This window comes from Pieris napi, chromosome 4, assembly GCF_905475465.1.
Source record: "Pieris napi chromosome 4, ilPieNapi1.2, whole genome shotgun sequence".
NCBI lineage: Eukaryota > Metazoa > Arthropoda > Insecta > Lepidoptera > Pieridae > Pieris > Pieris napi.
In genome coordinates this window covers 3,821,981-3,843,101 of record NC_062237.1, presented here as the reverse complement: position 1 = coordinate 3,843,101, position 21,121 = coordinate 3,821,981, and the positions used below count along the sequence as shown (strand labels likewise).

Here is a 21,121-nt window from a genome sequence, read left to right as displayed (position 1 = left end):
GGTCCAAAAAGGGAAATGTGTTTCAACTTAAGAAAATATATTTAAAAATACCTTACGTAGTAATAATTTTCTTATAGTAGTTGTGTCGCGCCCTTAAACTGATTATATTATCAAATGACACTAATTCATTAGAGGTCGCAATATAGAATCTGTAATAAAATATCGTGAATCTGATAAGGTTCTATATTCAATGTTGCTATTAATGGGCGATAATAATTTATGTTTTATCATTATTTGATATCCAATGTTAACTGTCAAATGTTATTGCAGTTGACAAGCTATAAATTAAGAATCCTTAGATGCAGTAGGGTTGTCATGCATTTGTAAAAAAATTGTTACCCATGCATATTAAAATAAATATGAAATTCGCTTTATTCAGCTTTGAATATATTTTTGTGAAATAAGGAGTAAAAAAATGAAAACAAGGAAATAAACTTTGTGTCATAATTTACACATATTAAACCATATTAATGGTAATATTTAGAAAAAAAAAAACTTTTTCAAATTTCCTTTATAATGTACTTGGTGCTTTTTAGTTTTATAAATAGCGTAGCGTCAAAGAACATTTGACAACCCTGGCTGACGAGGTCGACATTGACCTATTGAGTTTATTGGATTTATAAACTGTTGTTTTAATATGGGTCAAATCTCTAAAGTTGGTCTTGTCTCATATCCAATAAATACACCATTTGTATCGATATAATAGTGCCGGTGTAATAAAATAAAAACTAATCACATTATTAAATTTAACTAAACCATTATTCTAAGCGATAAATAATAATAATTCAGTGGCGCTACAACCGTAAATAGGGCTTGGCCTCAATTGCATTTGTTTCTTTGATAATTTTTATTTCATAGCTATAATATTTCATTCCATTGAACAAATTAAAAATAAATTAAATTGTCCGTTTCTAAGTGGTCGGTAAAATTGCACACATTAGAACTTTTTAAAACCTAAACATAACAATTAAATATACATTATTTACAATTTGCTTAACCTAAAAAAAAAAAAAAAAAATGAAAATTAAAAAGTTTGGTCCCTGTGGCTGTAGCACTGTAGGTACCTTAATAGCACTGGTAGCATTTCCTCGCTGTATTGCGATATTTATTCGTTGAGCGAGGAAAGCACCAGCTCTGGGTTCACCGGTACTATCTATCAGGTGCCATCTTAAATCTTTAATTAGCGCCTGTGCACTTGTACACCCCACGGCCCAAGAGACTCCAAAGGGAACAAAATCGAAGTTGGAGGAGACTCGATTTACGATATTTGAGTCGTTTATTACTTTCCGCCTGCTCTGCGGCCGCCCCAGCTATTTGTTTGTCCGAGGGAGCTGAAACGGGTCTAACGTGTCCACACAAGTAGCATCCCATACCAAAGCCCGTTCCATCTTCCTAGGGATCAATGACAGCCTATCCGGCCGCTTGCCATCGTCTAGCGATAAATCTATCTATCGAGTTCGGAGTCGATCGAGTTTTTGATTTGAGACATGCTGCTTTTCTCACGATGCTATCCATCACCGTACCAGCGAGTGTTAGATGCGCAAATAGGCAGAAAGTCCATTAGTGTACAGCAGGGGATCGAACCTACGACCTCAGGGGTAAGAGTCGATCGTTTACGTTTTATAAGCCATTACAAAAAAGATATAAAGCAGCCCAGCATTTGAGCTTAACGTGGTGCCAGCAAATCAAAGTTATAGACGGCTAAAGCTAGATACATATACGAGATATAGTAAATCATAAGTCTCTTCTTGAAAATAAAAATAAAACTTTTTTTACCCATAAGAACATCCACTAATAACTGAATGAATCTATTTGTGTTCTCTGTATTTTTTAATGAATGCAAAATTAATGCGAATCTTTCTTAACTTGATAAATCTTTTATTGTAATTATTGGTGTCAAGGTAGAAATTATTTGTTTGTCTACATGAATAAAGGATTTATTTGCAAATGTTTGTTTTCTGTAATATGTTCATCTTGTTGTCTTGATAGTTTCATCAATTGACCTATATATTATATAAGTCAAATCATAGTCGTCACTACGAGAATATCAAATGACAGCTGACAGCACGAAAATCTAACGACAATAGCACGTAGTCAAATTCTAGACGAATAATGTTTTTTTTTCTACTGTTTAGTTTCAAATATCTCCACGGAGCGCTGTTCGTACATTCTATACGATGGGCGAGCTCAGGGGCCTTAGCCAAAATGCCTTAACAGTAGTGTATGTAGAAAGTCAAAAACTAAATTTTTATGAAAAGTTTGACACGAACTGTCATTTTCATATAGGTACAAGCTTAGTTTTCGACTTTCTACATACACTACTGTTAAGGCATCTTGACTAAGGCCCCAGGTAACGAAATAACGTAGACTGTTATTGTATTTACACATTATATATAACTGACCCACATATAGATATAATAGAGCCACATTAATCACATATGACCCAGTTGGAAATTGCAAATCTAGAGAAAATTACTCTTACTTTTCTTGACTTTAATGACGTTTTAATGTGGTACATAATATGTCTAAAATCTATCATAAATAAATAATCTTTTTGTGATAAGTACATAATAAAATATACTCTTCTTACGGCATCGCACTAATAAACTTTTCTTTATACGCAAATATTACAAGGAAAACCATACAAAAATTGGCTTCTAAGATCAATGACTTGGTGGACTGTGTTCAATGACCGAAGGTCTAACTCCATGTTCGTACTTCGTACCATACAATGTTGTATGGTAAAATCCTGTCAATACAGTGATATTTTTTAAGGCAACTCGCTATCAACTTATACCATGTCGAAACATATGGTTTATCGGTTTTGGAACAGGACGTATGTCCTGTTAATGTTAAGCATTGCCTCTCACTTGTTACAAGTTTAATAAATAATAAAAAATTATGGCTATCTATATATTTTTCAAAAAAAGGTTTTTACAATATTCGTTACCTACATAGTAATAATAATAATAAATTAAAATGCATATAGAAAACTAAAATAAATTTAAAAAAAACTTTGGTCCTTGTGGCACTATGCTTTTAATGCTGGCAGCATTTCCTAGTATTGATTCGTTGAGCGAGGACAGCACCAGCTAAATTTTTAAATCATGTTTACTCATATTTGTGTCTTGGGGCTGGCAAAAATTTTATGCTAACAGCAAAAGATCAAATGGAGGCTGCATCTTAGAATAACGTGATTGTATATATCTTTCTTCTATATAAAAGATGTAAATTAGATAAATGATAGGTTTAGTACGTTAAATTATCACACAGAGGGGCTTAGTCAAGATGTCTTAACAGTAGTGTACATGTAAAAAGTCGAAAACTAAGTTTGTACCTATATGAAAATGACAGTTCGTGTCAAACTTTTCATAAAAATTTTGTTTTCGACTTTCTACATACACTACTGTTAACGCATCTTGACTAACGGCCGGTTTTTTGATCCGTAGTTAACTCAACTATTGGTTAAAAATCCTTACTATTAGTTAAATATCAGCTAAATGCATTTTTTGATCCGTGGTTAGAGCAACTAATGGTTAAATATCTAACCATTAGTCAAAGCCCCCTGAATTCCAAGATGTATATCAGACTGTATTGAGCGCTGTCATATAATATGTCAAACAAGACAAGATACGATTCATCTGTTAGAATCCACGGTATAGGTAGCAATGTGTGCATAGGTCATTAAAGTGATTTACTTCTTGCCTCATTGTCTTATGCAGATTATTGTTTCACCGTGCTCAAGGAGTAGCATAAAAACCACATAATTAATGACTAGCGTTCGTAATTATTTATATAATGGACACTTGGTATATATGTTGGTAGTTATATAAGGTATACGATGCCTTACTCTGCGGTTAAAAAAGTGTCTTGGAGGCAGAAACTTCCATCGCTCCCTGTTCTATGCCATTTACATTTTAGTCCACAGACTAACACAGTAAAGAAATAAGGTTTTATGAAATATGAATACCAAAGATTATGGCCGATTTGAAGTTTTCATACAATTTATGACATGCGCGATTCTGTCCTCTATTTTGTATCGCATATAATTGATTGCATTCAGAGCAATATAAAGAAATAACGTCATGTTGATGATTAATATGTACTTTGTACATACATACAGACATACTATTGTATTAATACTAGCTTTTATATTTAGTTTATATTGAGTTTCTTAGATTTTTACATAAATAAATATGAATCTCCTATTATGTAAATTTCGAAACACTTAATAAATATATTAGCTTTTAATATTAAAATTTAAAACATATTATTATTAAAACTTTTTGTGAATGAATATAAATGCAATTATAATTTCTTATATTAAAATGACGTTTAATATTTCACAGCTAGAGTGAAATTGCGTTGCTGTAACAGTGGTTTTCTGCACTAAATCAAATTGCCAGATGGTTGTTGACATTATTTGACAGCTGACACTTGAGACAAAACCACTTTGCTACAACCGTGACTCGCTAAAGCCAAACAAATTTGTATGGAAACGGTCACGTGACATAGCGTGAGCTGATGTCTTTCTTATATAAATTCCTTTTGCAGTAGTGGGTCACGCCTGTCGTAATCCGATTTTGTCTTAATACCTATCTGTATTTCAGATAATGACAAGAAACGTATTCTTCATATTTTATTTTCTATATTAGCCTTCGTATGAGCGTGATACAGCACGTATCACGCTTTTACATAACCGTAATTACGAACTATTGATTACAAATTACGTAGTGTTTTCACTATTGTTTGTCAATTTTCTTATCTTATACATAGGATTTTTCCAATGATGAGTGTATTGTGTTAATATTTATTGCGTAGTTCGAGATTTAAAGTTGCCATCTTTTTCTAATAGTTCATACTTTTCAATTACATTTTCATTGTCCGGAAGTCTTTTAAATTATAAAAAAAATCCATACACCTGTACACCAGTCTATTTTCCTATGTAATTGACTTGATCCAACGGGGAATGAAAACATCGTGAGGAAACTGTTGAAACCTTAAGAGTTGGTCCTTGAAACATAAAGGTGGGAACTGACCAACGTTACGAGGTGTAATGTAACATGTAATGTAATGTTTCACAGCGAGCATTCGTGCAGTCAGTACGTCGTGTTACGGGGAAACCAGCGAGCAACGAGCCGCTCGTTGCTCGCTTTGAGTGCTCCACCCGGCTGTCGGTTTTTTGGCGAATCCTTTGACTGTTACGCGGTTCAGTAATCGCGATCATAATCATGATCACTCGCGACGCGTCGCACGTCGCGAGTGATCATGATTATGATTTTCTATAAATTGTGTCTTTTTTAAGTACTTTTGGTCCAATTAAATTCAACAGTTCTTCAAAATCGAGACCTGCGTACAAAGTTTTTATACTGTCCAGTAATTATTTGGTCTTTAATATTGCAATCAATAACAAACCACCTCATACGCCTGTGTTTTTAAATAGGTTTTATGTCCAGTAACATTTTTCTTCTTCTTAATTTGGATGAAACAATAATTAAATAGAATAAAAGATATCAACATTATCACTATCACATCTCGTGAACACTGGCGGCGAAAGTGGAGCACAGAGTTTTGACGAGCATGTTACGCCGATTTTAGAACACAGCGTAACATGCTCGATGCGTAACACGCTCGATGGGAATGCTACATTACACCTCGTAACTTTGGTCAGTTCCCACCTTAAGATTAACGTTAACACAGGCGTAGCTATAAAGGATAATTTCTATACGAGTAACATATTCACAAATCAGTCTAGATTTGGTCTTAAATGTTCATATTTGGTTGTATAAAAACCAGATCCGTTAAGGCCCCACTTAAAATCGAGTTAGCTATAAAAAGTCGAAAACTTGCCACACACGATTTATATTCTGTGTATCGTTTATATACCGTGTATAATTGTTTCGTAACTCATTGATTTGAACCCTATAGGCACACGTTAAACTAAGCCTTATGGTTAATACTCTCCCACTAGATTCTTTTACATGCTACCCTTCTTCAGTGGTTATAAGTTATATTTTGAGATAAATAGATATAACTAAATAAAACATTTGTCAACTGGGTCAATGGGATGCTTTTATGTGAAAATATAATATACACTATTTATTATCAACGCGCGTTAAAAAAAGGATATAAAATAATTTATTCCTAAATGAATCAATTAAATGTAAATTATGCTGAAATGAGTGCATACACTCGGGGCGAAACTACGATGATTTAGGTTGTCGCCACGCTTATGAAACTAATAAAATCAAAAATTGGGAGTGTATTTTAGAAGAGATAGCTTGTAACTGAAGATATAGATATATATGATGTGGTTAACTTAAGTAAAGAAGCAAAATAGTTCGTATAATATTTTGTCTTCGGTCTCTATTAGACTAAGAAAATTGTTGTAATAAAACCTTGTATAAAGGTAAAGATGACGATACTCGTACGTTAAGTGCAATGCCTAATTTGGTTTGCGCCAATATAGCACTGAGCTACTTTTCCTTGGCGATTTAGTCTTTGTACTGACGATTTATTTTATGTTTACAGGCGTACATAATCGCAGATGGTCTATGCATCTACCAAGGAGACACTGAGGCCATGGTACCACATCTATCCAGCCTGGGCCTAGTTTGTCCTCGCCATCACAATCCAGCGGATTATAGTAAGTAACAAAATTATAAATTTTAATTAAAACAAATGCAAAAATAACTAGTATATTAAATATTTAATTATTTAGGATTAATGCCATAGTTTCTGTCGGGTTTACAATAGCAATATTATACTGGACTCTTTCTGCATAAGAGATTCGGACTTACCTGTATATTAGAGATGTCAACAGTATTTTCAAGTGAATGACGATAATTTTTCTAAAGCTCTTCAAATATGTACAATGATGGTTACGTCACCACACCAATCAATTTTAGTAAGGTTAAGTGTTGAGCAAATATTTAAGTAAGGTTCGTTTATAATAAAAATGTAAAGAAATATTTAAAGCAAGGACTACTAGGTAGATAGCGAAATGCCAGAATTGTTCGTAAAAGTGCAGTATTTGACATTTTATTTAAGTGCTTATAAAGGTTATTACCATGAACTACAATTTGCTTTCTTACGAGTTTTACGAAATACAATAAATTAGAACTTATCATACGCTGTTCAATCGCTGAGTATCATGGCATATAAGGCGGTTTCTGTTCTCGAAACAACGGTTGGACGATTCTAGCACACATACGACAGTGGGAATAAATGTGTAAGAGATTTCAGAATGGTTGAAGTTTCAGTCAGTTAAATTTTTTGTGACTTAAACATTTTGAAATTTCAAAATTATTTTCATAGAATCCTTATTTCTGCTACACATAAACAGTTGTATCAGTTATACAACACAAACAAATCTAATATATAAAATTCTCGTATCGCAGTGTTTGTAGTTAAACTCCTCCGAAACGGCTTGACCGATTCTCATGAAATTTTGTCTGCATCTTGGGTATGTCTGAGAATCGGACAACATCTAGTAGGGTAGTCCACCCCTAAATTTTTATTTTTTACTTTTTTATGATACAGCGTTAAAAAATACATACAACCCCTTATTTTCACCCCTCTACAATCAACCCCTATTTTTTATTGTAAATGATATACATGGCAAAACGACGTTTGCCAGGTCAGCTAGTAAGATTATAGAATACGAAGAGACAGCAACAATAAATAGAAGTATAGTAATTTAAAAAATAACACACCAATCTATAATTTATTGTCAGTAATAAAGCACGCCAAACGTCTATTAAAGGCGCCAATGTGTTGCCACTTGTAATTGACGCAGACAGGATACTCAATCGCCTTAAGCTCCTAGGTTTTGGATTGTTTCTGTTTGGGCTTTTTACATAGACTATAAAATAATATCAATGACATTATTTAGGACTAACGGACTGAACTATACGAATCAGTAAGATCGCTTCCATTCGTAAAGCTGTGACTTCGTCTGCGTCATCCAAGAACCAATTTACTACGCGAATTATTTTTGATAATTAAATAAGTATTAATTTATTTGATTAACATTTTAGTAATCGAGCTAACGGAGAGTCATGAATGCATACAAATATTATCAGAAGAAATCCTTAACGGTAGTCTGTATAAGTCAACTAAAGTTGACAGTCCAATCCTGGAACCAGTCAACACAATGCAATTAAAGATTTGCTACCAAACAGAAGACAATAATTGTGAAACGGAAATAGTATTAACAACAGACAAATGCACGTTTAACATGGAAGAGTATACGGCAGCGTCATCAACAACTTTAGAGAGTAAAATTTCCAAGGACTCCTCAGTGGCCTGGATGAAAATGCAGAAAGTAGAAACCAAAGGATACCCCAGTACATTCTCCCAACAGTTCATTATACTACTAACGAGAATGCTACTGCAAATATCAAGAAATCGACCAGGTGGGTTAATTTAGTTAAAGAAACTGTTACTTAACGGATATTAACTAAGTAAAGTCTGCATATTTAGTATTTCAAAACGTAAACTAATAAATAAATTTGATTAAATAACCCATTTATTCATATTCATAAGACATTGTTAAAACCTTTGACTCCGGTGGAAATCGTATTTCATTATCGATATTCAAATATATAACAGACGTATTTTACGTTACCAAATTCTCAAGAGCTTTGTTGGTCTAGTGGTCTAGAGGTCATCTAGAGGTTCGATCCCACAGAAGGTCCACTCGCATAATATTATACTCGCAACATAAAACATCGGAATGTCGGCAAAAATCGATGACATGTGTCAGACAGTAGGCTGTCGTCTATGTAATAAATATGATCAAAGAAACGGATGCAATCTGAGTCCAAGACCTCATATGGGTTAAACAGCACCACTGGATTATTATAAGAAAACAATGTTATTACGTCCGCACTTTCTACGCCCAATACCATACTACTATTTAAGACAAAAAAATATTTGTTTCAGCACTATGGATTCAAACTATACACCACATAGGCTGTGCGCTTTTGATAGGCGTATGTTTCTTCAATATGGCAAATGACGGTACACAAATGTTTAACCATTTGAAGATGTGCGTGGGTCTTGTTATATTCTTCGTTTACACACAAATCATGGTACCAGTACTAGTCTGTAAGTATGTTTTTTAACAAACATAATCTTAATTTTTTTATTGTAAATAATTTTATCTTGTTATAATATATGCTCTTTATAAAATAAAAACTTTATTCGAATCGTGAAGCGCTCAATTAAAATAACGCAAAATGCATAAGGATTATCTTATTAACATGATAACATAATAAAGCTGAATATAATTTATTGAGATTTTATAATATTCATTCGATTTATTATTGATGGAAGTTGTATCCGGTTTGGAAAACGTTGAAAGTTTTTTGTGCAGAATGTGTATTGTAGATAAACATGTTATATTCTTAATTCAAAAGCAATTATTTGTCCGCCGTTGTCCATAGACAACGAGTTACATAGGTTAACGGACCTTTTTATTATCCATTTAACTGCCTAAAGAGTCCTATTTATTAGATGTTTTTAAATTTTGTAAATATTCTTTAGTTTGTTTTCCTCATATATTTCTTTTGTATTTCGTGTGTTTCGTTTTTATTAGATTTGCATTCTTGTTGATTTAGGTTGTTATTGGTTTATTTGTCTCCTGACAAAAACAATGATGTCAATGCTGAAATTATATTAACGTAAGATTAAATAAAATATGGCTATTTATCATTTTTGTAAAAAACAAATGAAGAACAATAATTTCAGACGTGCTTTTTTGTTTAGTTATCTTAGTGTGATAAACAAAGATCTACTTTTATAATCAAGGCAATTGACAATAGTAGCGGATCTGTGGGTGGTTTTTTTTTTTTTTTTAAATTTATTTATTAGCCGGATACAAAGTCCATTGGCAGAAATCTGTGGGTGGAATTGTTATGTGTAGCCCTACGTAAAAATTGTGTCAAATTCTGCATCTTCTTCCCACATAATTAAATTCTTGAACACACTTGTGACCTTAATCATAATACACGCACTCGGAAGTTTCTTTCTTAAGACTCGCACTGACTGCCCCGATGCACTGCTCAAATATACGATTACGTTAGTTTGTAATAGTCATGGAAAATAAAATGTTACCATCTATACTAGGTATAGAATCCATAAAGAATATTTTTCAAAAATCATTGACCTAAGTGTGACCTAAGTATTAATTCCGATTACAGATCCCCAAGAGGTAAAGTTGGTGAAAAAGGAACATTTCAATGGCTGGTACAACCTGGTGCCATACTACGCGGCGTTAACAGTCTCAAAACTTCCAGTACAAGTTACCTTAAACATGATCTTTTCAACGATTGTGTTCTTCATGGTCGGAGTTCCATACGCCCATAATAGGTTCCTGGCGTTCTGTATAATAGGAAATATTGTTTCTCTGGTCGCTGAGGGTGTCGGGATGGCTATTGGATCGGTGTTTAGTGTTAGGGTATGTATCTCTGTAATACTATTTAGAGACACACATGTGGCCACCCTGGCAAATTAAAATAACACTTATTTTAAGTTTTGCGTACTTCCGTATTTGTTTTTGAAGTGAAACTTCGTAGGCGCCAGAGGGTAAAATTTTTACGGATGAAACACAATAATAATAATGTTAGTGTCACGAAGATGTGCAACGTTTTTGTCGAAGAAAAGTGAGAGAGCGATTGAAAGAGTGAGAAGGGCGAATTACCTTATAAAAATTATATTTTTAAAATTAAAATTTCGTAAAGAGAATTTATGTATAATTTGTATTCATTTTCGACACTTTTAATATTTTAATGACAATTAAAAAAAAATCCCCCCCTATAAGTCGGAAATCTAAAATTTTAGATTTGTATAAATATGAACAAGACTTAAAAAGTTTCAGTTCTGACATGTGTACTTTGTACGCACGCACTTTTTTTTATATATATCAGGGGGAAAACGGGCAGGGCTTACCTGATGTAAAGTGATACCGCCACCCATGGACACTCTGACTCACATTGCCAGAAGGCCCGCAAGTGCGTTGCCTAAACTTTCAAAGTCGTGTTACATCACATTATTGCCGAAAAAAGCGTGAATCGAGTTGTCTTACTATTGTACACACTCCTAATAGCGTTTCAGACTTCAATATTGCGTTTTTGTGCGAGATCTCAACAACAACATGATCATATGTATTTGTTTGTAATTAATAAATTGCAATTACAGAATGGATGTGCGATCGGCCCGGCAGCTATCGCCCCTTTCCTTGGTTTGGCCATCTACGGCTTCGACTTCGCTCACAAAATCCCCCTAATAATGAACATTATCATGAAGACTTCCTTCATCCGATGCGGAGTAGTTGCCATGGTGCTTACAATTTTCGGCTTTGGACGGCAACCCCTCGAGTGTAGCGATGTCTACTGCCACTTTGCAAAGCCAGACGTCCTATTACAGTACTTAGATATCGAAAAAAGTTCAGTCTGGTTCGAAATATTTATAATGGTCAGCATCATGTTCGCCGTACGGTTTCTTTGTTTCATGGGCCTCAGGTGGCGGTTCGCGACATGATATGATATTCTATAATTCCAGGTACTTAGTACAACTACATGTGATAGATTGCAAGTAATTTATGTTGTTTGTGATGTAATGCATTTTTCAAACAGGTGAACCAAAGAATCCTGTATGGGCGTGACTGACTATGAATGTTTTAGTATTATTAGGACGATTTGTAAGCGAAGCCAGTAGAAAATTCTTTATGCTTCAAATGAATATAATATTTCTATAGATATAGGTAATAAACAATTGACTTTCAAACTCTAATAATTATTCCATATTTGAATTTTTACACAATATGGAGTTGAAATTCGAGGACATAATGGATTAATCTTTTGAATATATTTGTACATGTTTAAAGAAAGATACGCAGCATTTAGCTTTTCGTATGTTATGTTAAATACAAAATGCTGATAAAATTAATGAATAAGTAAATAAACGTCATGTTGTATAAGGAGAAATACTTATTCTTCATACCTAAGTGTCGACAATGGCGTAATAATGTAACTTCTGTCAACAGATGTATATGAATTAAATTTTTGTCTATGATCGTGATAAAAAATTAAGTTTTTCTTAAGTTTTCAATTGTTTTCCTGCCCAGTGTTAGTTGTGCGTCTTGCATGATGTAAATGTACCTAATAGAAGGTTTAATAATAGACCTTACTCATAAGCTAAACTCTCAGCCGTTTTAATAAGTTAATGATTTTTTAGTTCAGTCAGATAAGTAACTAACCGGGCATACAAATCCGTAGCTGAGATGACCCGAGCTTTACTGACATAATTAATCAAAAGTCAAATGTCAATCATTACAGATAATAAACTGTCGAACGGTTGTAACTGTTAGGACGGAATTTCTTCTATACCACACTACGCTAAACACGTATTATTAACACAAAGGACGTGTTATCCATAAATTATATCATGGTCATCATCGGGACCTTTACGCATTTAGAATTTTGAGTCAAGTCTTTTGATATTGTAGGTTTAGAAGCCAGAGATATAAAAGTATTTCACTCGGGACATAACAGCTATTTAACTTTCTAAGTATGTGTCAGGTTTGAGTTTGACAGAACTATGATTATTCTTATTTCATGTTCTAGTTGTTAGAAAGTTTGTTTACTTTGTTACTACAGCGTATATTCGGGTACTTCAATGTATTTTTAAACAGGGTCAACAAAAGGAAAAGGTACTTAAAAACACTTTAAAAATAATCTAAAAGGTTTTCGTCACAAAATGTAGATATTTTTCATCTACCTATTTGTGTATTTTAATTTTTAATGTTATTTTGTAACATTCATTCATTAAATTATCTGTCTAATGAAAGTCTCCTACGCTAGAATATATCGAATAAGAAATGCCTAGCTACTAGCTTCTTCATATGCTATTAAAAATACAGAAGTACGAAATTGCCTATACAAGCTTTCTCAATGTGTGTTGAGAAATTTAATTCTACAAGTGTAAAACAAAATGATTAATATCTCCTTACTGGAAAATAATATTGAAGACATAAGAATGTAAATATTTGTTCCTAAAAATCCTTTCTACATCAAAGCCCATTTCTTTGATGATGAAAGTAAGGGTACCTTAGGTAGAACTCGGTAGAGGTGTTTTATACTGTACTTAAATTCTATTGTATACATCATATTGTAAAAAGCCTAACTAATTATATCCAATTAAGACAATTTATTTCCATACAATTGTATTTTATTCTTAATATTTATATTATATTATAAGCTAACAAACAAGGAATGTGAATATTATGTGTATACAGCAGAATCATCAGTTTTAATATGTATTTTTTTTACTTTTGTAATAAAGAAAATTCATAAATTCTGTTGACTTTTTATTAATTCATTAAAATATAAACATTTATTTTTTACTATTTCCCTTATCTCGCCTCTTCTTAATATGTTTCTTAGTTTTAGTTTTTCTCCTTTCTGCTTGCTCCTCTTTGAAAGCCTTCTTACGAGCTTTCTTAGTGTTAGGTGACTCATCCCTAGGTCTAGCTGAATTCTTGAATTTTGTTTCTAAAATTAAAATATAAACATCATTTAATATTTCATTCAATTCACGCACACATACATACAGAATGGTTTATGAATCAGAGAAATCGCTAGCCAAAACCTAATTGCAAATAAGGGAATCCAAATAGGCATAAAGCAAGTAATGATTTAACATTATTTTTTATTATTATATTTTGTCAAACCACATTCACATACATACTATTAAATGCAAATAAAAATGTGTCTGGGTCAATGGCAAATTTTGGTTACAGATAAATGAGTTTTCAATAAAATTTACTTTACACAATTTATTAATGTAATAGTTATTGAGTACCATATTTTGTCATTGGGAACTTAATCTTCCAGACCCTCATAGAAATATATTAAATAATTTCCAAACTTTATAAGTGCTGTGGATCCAATATAGATCAATTCTTTGAAAACTAAGCGAATAAAAGGGTACCCCATGAAGCTCACAGAAGTCTGATCAGTACAGATATGCTACACCTTTTCATTGTTTAAATGATGTGCCAAGCAAACACCAAATATGTGGATGGCACAAATTACTAGGCAACACTTTCATTTGATATCTAATCTTTTCAAAGTCAAATCATTTATTTCAATTAACAATTTTAATGAACGTCAAATAAAATATAAAGAAGATTCTAGTTGCCCCTTCCAAAAGGTAGTTTCGTGTGGAGAAGAATGGGCAAGAAACTCCAAACTTACTCTTTTAAAATAGGTTTAAAATCAATCAATCAAGGTTTTCAATTCGTAATTTTGTTTTTTTTTTACTTCTACCAAGTAATAGTTGTATGCAAAACAGAAGATAATGAAGCATGCAAATTACCATTATTATCATCATCTTCATTGCTCTCAGAATCGCTTCCTGATCCATTTTCAGATATGTTGTCATCTTGCAAGATGTCTGGTTTATCCACAGTACTTAAGTCTTCATTGAAACCGGCTATTTTCTTGTATATTAAGTCTGCTGTATCACCTTTTTTAGCTTTATTTATATCGCGCTCATAGTTTATAACCTGAAACATACAATGTAACATGATTAAATATAGTTCAAATATAGTCATATGATGAAAAAGTCACCTCATAAGTGGTGAACTTTTTTTATCATATTAAGTAACAGTTGAGTTTTTTGTTTTTTTTAAATATATTAAACATAACAGTAGTTATGAAAAAATGTTTAAAATATGTCTATCTTTTACTACATGTTAACACTACCATTTTTTTAAAATTCTACTTTGGCAATTACCTCTGTTAAAGTCTTCGGAATATACACATTTTTGAATGTTTCTTCTTCAATCTGCTCCTGGGCAGTCATCTCTTCAAAGTTTCTTGAAGCTACTTTTTCTGATAATTTTTCCATACATTCTTCTAAATTGGCCTCATTAATTGTTGTATCAGTAATAAAATCAAACAACTCTTTAACAGTTAATGTAGCAACACCTCTTTTCCTGAAGAACTCAGATATATTTGTACAATCTTTACGTAAAAACTCAAAGGCATGTGGATGATCATGTTCTACAGATTGTGAAACATCAATCATAACAATATTACCATTATGGTATAGCAAATTATATTCAGACAAGTCGGCATGAACTAGTTTACATATATTGAACATTTTCCACATCATAACAATACAATCTCTATACAGAGTACGTGCTGTTGTTTGTGATATCTCAACATCTTTTAATTTTGGTGACGGCCAGCCATTTTCACCCATAAATGTCATCACTAACACGTGACTCCGAAGTATTATAGGTTCAGGAACATTTAATTGGGCATTATGCAGCCTGACTAGGTTTCTCATTTCCTTTTCTGCCCAGGTTTTTACCATTTTTCTAGGATTAGAACGGCAATATCCATTTCTGAACCTATATTCTCCTGAAACATACTTGTCTCTGTCTTTGAATATTAGAATTGATGTTTTAAAAATCTTAACAGCAAAGTCTCTGCCATCTTTTGATGTAGCATGATAAACATTTGCTTCTTTTCCTGTTGATATACATCCATTAATTTCATTTATGATTCCCCTATTAAGAAGCTTAAAAAGGATCATTTTAGTCCTTGGATCCATAACCTGCTCTGCTGTAGCTCGATCATGTTTGTCTTTTATTCTTATTCTCTCATTGTCTTTTTTTCTGTCATTCATTTCTATGAATTTTTGGGTATTGTCAGAGGGTTCATAGTGGTCAACATTAATTCGATTAATATATCTTTTGAAAAGTTTTTCAGTTGGCTGGTAAGATGTTACTTTATTTGTAGGAGCTTGAGGGTTAACATTGTTTTTTTTCCTTGACCCTTGAGTAGGATCATCGGAATCATAAAAGTAATCATCTGAATCAAGATCGTCATCGTCAGTACTTATATATTTATAAGTAGGTGTTTCTGCAAACTATATAATACATATTATAAATACAGTATTAAATTTAAAATATATTAAATTTATACTTATGTGATTCAATATTACTAACCCGCACAGATTTAACCTTAGCAGTTAAATCTTCCTCGTAGTCACTAAATTGACCATCACTCATGGCAATATTCTCTAAATTTAAAGTTTCAGATATTGAATTAAGTTTAACTCAAATTTTGAATTTCGAAATTTAGTGAGTAAATAACCAATACTAATTGCTTTATTATTTTTATTTACCCTCGTGGACCGTAGCGATTTATTTAGCCACAGATTACGTAGTGGTTAAGTCATAGTGAATGATGACAGACGACAGATAAGGATGATAGGTTATGTCAACTCTGAATTGATAATTGTTAATTTGTGTTATGTTCGCATAAAACTTATTTGATTAATATGCAGACAAATTAATGTTGCATTAGCATATGACTAAACAATAATTTGCTAGACTTCGAATTATTAATTTACAAAATATATAAACACAAGCAAACGCAGCGTGCTGAATAAAATCACACTAGGTGGCGTTTAGTTCAATATCGCAAAGAAGGTCATCATCCTTAAGAGAATATTTTTGAAAACTGTGATGCTAACTCCCTTATAGGAAAATTAATATAACTAGCGCTGTCCTGGGCCGAGTAACGAGAAAATTAAAAATATAATCTATGTCATGATGCTGATAATTAAAAAGTACAAATTACTTAAAAATAAAATGCTTTTTAATCTACCCTTGAGAAAATAAATTAGGAAAGTGCACTTATCTCATTAATAAAATAAATATAGCAAATTAGGAGGGGGTCTTGATTGAGGAATCAGTCAATTTAATATCAATTGTATGAATCGCCACGGCTATTAATGTTTCTGCGTTGTAACGATTCAAATTTAAAACTTTTATTTTTAATCATACAAAAATATTAAGTCTAAAAGAGACATTTCGCATTTTTGTAAGCTCATTTAACAGCCGTGGTTTGCGGAAATATCTAAGTACTTTCGGCTGGTATTGTTGATACAAACTCGGGCACAAACTGGTTAATAAAATAAAACGCACGCATCGAATCGTAAATAAACCTTCTAGAAAATATGAAGTTCTTTTAAATTTATATTAATTATTGGAATTAGGCTAGAAGCTGATTGCCCTTCTCACGCTCAAAATAATGACTGTAACAAATTTAGTCTATCTTGATGGTCGTTTGCAGTTGATTAGCCATGTAACAAAGGTCAAGTCCATGCAGTTTAATTAGGGCCATAAGATATCAAGGTTGAGGAAATGCATTTTAACTTTTAACCCGTTATAACTTTAGGTTTCTCGTGGCCTTAGTTATCTTGATAATTAATTTTATTATGTAGGTCTTTTGCATCGTGTAATCAAACGAATATTAAAAAAAAGTTATACATTTGCTTCCCTTTATATTTACGTATGCTGTTTACATTCGAAATCATAATTCTTACTTTCGCGTATAGCAATATTATACTGAAGTAGAATTCTTTAAATCACGCAACTTCTTGAACGCTACTGCTAGAATAAAACCATATCATGTTTTGATTTGTATCCCTTTCAGCTTCGATACTTAAACTCATAAAATCGTACAATTCAGTAAATGTTTCTGCTTGAATTTCAATGCATATTTCAACTTATTATTCAATTAAATTGAATAATTTGTTTATAATTTGATAGAGCGCATACAACCTTATAAAGTGAATTGATCTCGAATGTATTTAAGAAGGCTACGAGAGGAACTGCGCACCAAAATCACAGTGGAAATGGCCACGGCCGCCCGCAACGCGTAAAACTGCAGCTTAACTTTTATGTTCAGAGTTCAGTGAATAAAAAAAATAAAAATGCCTGCCGATTCAGTTATTGTAGCGGAGGAAAAGACAGAAGAAGTCCTCTTCCAAAGCCTAACAGACAGGTCAAAGCATGAGGACTTTTTGCGACGCGCTGTGGACTTTTTGATGGAGAGAGTGGTCTTCGCAAGATCCAATCGATCATCGAAGGTTGTGGAATGGGCTGCGCCTGAAGATATTAAGAAGATTATAGATTTAAAGCCTCGAGAAGAACCCGTGTCTCATGAGCAACTGTTGACGTTTATGGCTGATGTGGGTATCAAATTTTATTAGTATTTATTATTGTGCTATTCTCAGAGCTTCAAAGCTGAAGTGGGCTTCGGAAGATTCCATGTCAATTTGCTTATTCGTCTAGACGCCATCCTACGACATTCTAACGATATATTAAAAGGCTATTTCTATTTCTGTAATTTCCATTATTTTTCAGGTTGCTCGTTATTCGGTAAATACGGCGCATCCGTATTTCGTAAACCAGCTCTTCTCTTCCGTGGATCCATACGGTCTTATTGGCCAGTGGTTGACAGATGCTCTTAACCCCAGCGTGTATACCTTTGAAGTGGCCCCAGTCTTCACCTTAATGGAGGAAGAAGTTTTGAAAGAAATGAGACAGATTGTTGGGTGGGCGGATGGAGATGGAATTTTTTGCCCTGGAGGCTCTATTTCTAATGGTTATGCGATCAGCTGCGCGCGATTTCATCAGTTTCCGCAGATCAAGGTAAGATACTGTACATATTTCTAGCCAGCCAGTCTTATTACATTCAAGATTTCTCTTCTATCTTCGTGTAGATAAAATATTAATTACGAGTTTTTCCTTTGAATTTTCTTTTTTTGGGGTTCGTTGCCCTTTGAATTCCCAACTCGTTGACGAATAATGATTATAATCATATTATTCCTGAATGCTTTATTTTGTGGATAAAATAATAGTATTCATTAAAAGCTAATCACATATTTAGTACCACAGACCTGCCTATAGTCTGTAATTGCTTTATAGGCAATGGTCACCTTAACCTGCTTTGCTTTTGCGTGTAGAAGTCATAAAAACATAGCTTATAAGATCCAAAGTTTATAATTACAAAATACCACGATATGATTATAATGATGCAGTAGAAATATGGATTCATTAAATTTTTTTAAAGGAATATTTGTTTAAAATATGTTTATTAAATACTTATTAATTAAGTTTGTAAATTTTTCTGGTTAAGTAGGATAAAAACTATCCTATTTATATATATCCTACTAATATTATAAACGCGAAAGATGGTAAGTAACAGTAAGTAAATATCCATCCAGGATGTTTGTTACTCTTTCACTTAAAAACTACTGAATGGATTTTAACGAAACTTAAGTACATCAGAATAACACATAGGCTATAATTTATAAAGATATTGGATGAAATGTCCAAAATATCGAGTAAGTAGGAAAAATCTACCATTATGGCCAAAAAAGTGAACTATAATTACAAAAAATTGATAATTTATTTCATGCACATTTGGTAGTAATAAATTGATTCCTAAATAAAAATAGATACTTTTATCGATTCTGGTATTTAAAGTGGATAAAATATTTCTTTCACGCTACATCATTTGGACACATATTATTTTAATCCTGCGCAGACGAAGTCGCGGGCACCAGCTACTATATATATAAATATTTACATTTTACACATATATTTTATAGCATACCTATATATATTAATTAATCTTTGTTTTCTATACCTAAAAGCGAACTACACACACACATACAAATATTTAACTATCAGATCTAACTAGCTAATCGAACAGTAAACCATCGTACAATCATTAATAAATCAACAAATAATAAAAATATTAACGTTTCAGACGAAAGGCGTATACTCAGTACCAAACCTGGTATTATTTACATCCGAGTTAGCACATTATTCTACTAAGAAGTTATCTTCGTTCATGGGAATTGGTAGTGACAATTGTGTTACAGTTAAATCAGATAAATATGGCAAAATGGACGTTATCGACTTGGAAACAAAGATCACAGGTGCCATAAACAAAGGTTCAACGCCATTTATGGTGACGGCCACCTCTGGAACAACTGTGTTCGGAGCGTTCGATCCTTTAATCCCAATATCCACTATTTGCAAAAAGTACGGGATTTGGTTACATGTTGACGCGGCCTGGGGAGGCGGAGCTCTGATGTCAAGAAAACATAGACATCTTTTAAAAGGAATCGAGTTGTAAGTTAATACAAACTTTGTTGACTCCGTTTATATAAACAAAGTAAAGAAAAATTATGATGCTTTAGCTATTCGTGCGTAATTCATACCGAAAGCTTGACATAAGCAAAGAGTGTAGCCTTAAAATGAGTATATTTTTTATTTTCAGAGCAGATTCAGTAACCTGGAATCCACATAAATTATTAGCAGCCCCGCAGCAGTGTTCAACATTCCTAACCCGACACAAGAACCTACTTGCCCAGGGCCACTCGTCGAACGCTCAGTACCTTTTCCAAAAAGACAAATTCTACGACACGTCCTACGACACTGGCGACAAACATATCCAATGCGGAAGGCGAGCGGATGTCCTTAAATTTTGGTTCATGTGGAAAGCGAAAGGAAGTGAAGGGTTCGAAAAGCATATCGATAAACTTTTTGACAACGCTGACTACTTCCTACAGCATATTAGACATCGTGAGGGATTCAAATTAGTTCTTGACAAACCTGAATGTACCAATATTATGTTTTGGTACGTACCGAGGTGCCTTCGTGGTTGTGAAAATGACCCTGACTATAACGAAAGATTACATAAGGTCGCCCCGAAAATCAAAGAGAAAATGATCAAGGAAGGTTCTATGATGGTCACTTACCAGCCGCAAGGAACACTTGTAAATTTCTTTCGCATCGTTTTCCAAAACTCAGCCTTGGACCACAAGGATATGGTCTACTTTGCTAATGAGTTCGACCGTCTTGGCTCAGATATAATTGTTTAAATAAAACGAGTGTAACAACCTTGTAAACGTTACACAATGCTAACCTGTGATTTAATTTATAATTACTTATTACGTAGTTTTTTAGTGAAAGATAATTATTAATACAAATAAAATAATTAATGCATTACATTACTTTTTTTTATATGACCTGGCGTTCTAAGGGTACATTCAGAGTCGAGACGAGTATTCTGTATTAGACTTGACTTATGGGAGTTACAACTTAGCTGTCTGACTCCGAATTTTACTCTAGTCTGGCCTTTCTGTTCTCTTAATCATTTTCTTATGTTACCTTGGATTTTTGGGACTTACTCATGCTGATTTCCTTACGTTTTTTTTGATCGTATAGGCAAGTATTCAT

At 33.0% G+C, this 21,121-nt stretch overlaps 3 protein-coding genes across 3 annotated transcripts in view; 2 read left to right on the top strand and 1 right to left on the bottom strand.

The window, feature by feature from the left end:
• The window catches only part of LOC125048608 (ATP-binding cassette subfamily G member 4), a 52,513-nt gene extending 39,715 nt beyond the window's left edge, over positions 1-12,798 (top strand). The window contains exons 6-10 of the mRNA XM_047647359.1: positions 6,532-6,646; positions 8,040-8,417; positions 8,947-9,111; positions 10,206-10,462; positions 11,203-12,798. Coding sequence (XP_047503315.1) covers positions 6,532-6,646; positions 8,040-8,417; positions 8,947-9,111; positions 10,206-10,462; positions 11,203-11,544 — 1,257 coding nt within the window. The 3' untranslated portion in view covers positions 11,545-12,798. The remainder of the gene's footprint in view (positions 1-6,531; positions 6,647-8,039; positions 8,418-8,946; positions 9,112-10,205; positions 10,463-11,202) is intronic.
• A 561-nt stretch (positions 12,799-13,359) lies between these two features.
• Positions 13,360-16,244, bottom strand: LOC125048609 (serine/threonine-protein kinase RIO1). The gene is made up of 4 exons (XM_047647360.1): positions 16,025-16,244; positions 14,803-15,945; positions 14,383-14,572; positions 13,360-13,556 (listed from the first exon to the last, which is right to left on the bottom strand). The coding sequence occupies exons 1-4, from the start codon at positions 16,085-16,087 to the stop codon at positions 13,399-13,401; spliced, it is 1,554 nt and encodes a 517-aa protein (XP_047503316.1). The 5' UTR covers positions 16,088-16,244; the 3' UTR covers positions 13,360-13,398.
• Positions 16,245-17,687: 1,443 nt separating this feature from the next.
• Positions 17,688-20,886, top strand: LOC125049170 (cysteine sulfinic acid decarboxylase). The gene is made up of 4 exons (XM_047648312.1): positions 17,688-18,057; positions 18,233-18,520; positions 19,644-20,011; positions 20,160-20,886. The coding sequence occupies exons 1-4, from the start codon at positions 17,800-17,802 to the stop codon at positions 20,761-20,763; spliced, it is 1,518 nt and encodes a 505-aa protein (XP_047504268.1). The 5' UTR covers positions 17,688-17,799; the 3' UTR covers positions 20,764-20,886.
• The last annotated feature ends 235 nt before the right edge of the window (positions 20,887-21,121 follow it).

Coding starts and splice junctions, on each gene's coding strand:
- LOC125049170 (XM_047648312.1), top strand. CDS start 17,800: ATGCCTGCCGATTCAGTTATTGTAGCGGAGGAAAAGACAGAAGAAGTC. Junction 18,058..18,232: donor TGTTGACGTTTATGGCTGAT/GTGGGTATCAAA, acceptor ATTATTTTTCAG/GTTGCTCGTTATTCGGTAAA. Junction 18,521..19,643: donor ATCAGTTTCCGCAGATCAAG/GTAAGATACTGT, acceptor TTAACGTTTCAG/ACGAAAGGCGTATACTCAGT.
- LOC125048609 (XM_047647360.1), bottom strand. CDS start 16,087: ATGAGTGATGGTCAATTTAGTGACTACGAGGAAGATTTAACTGCTAAG. Junction 14,573..14,802: donor TTCCGAAGACTTTAACAGAG/GTAATTGCCAAA, acceptor TGTATGTTTCAG/GTTATAAACTATGAGCGCGA. Junction 13,557..14,382: donor TGAAGATGATGATAATAATG/GTAATTTGCATG, acceptor TTTTAATTTTAG/AAACAAAATTCAAGAATTCA.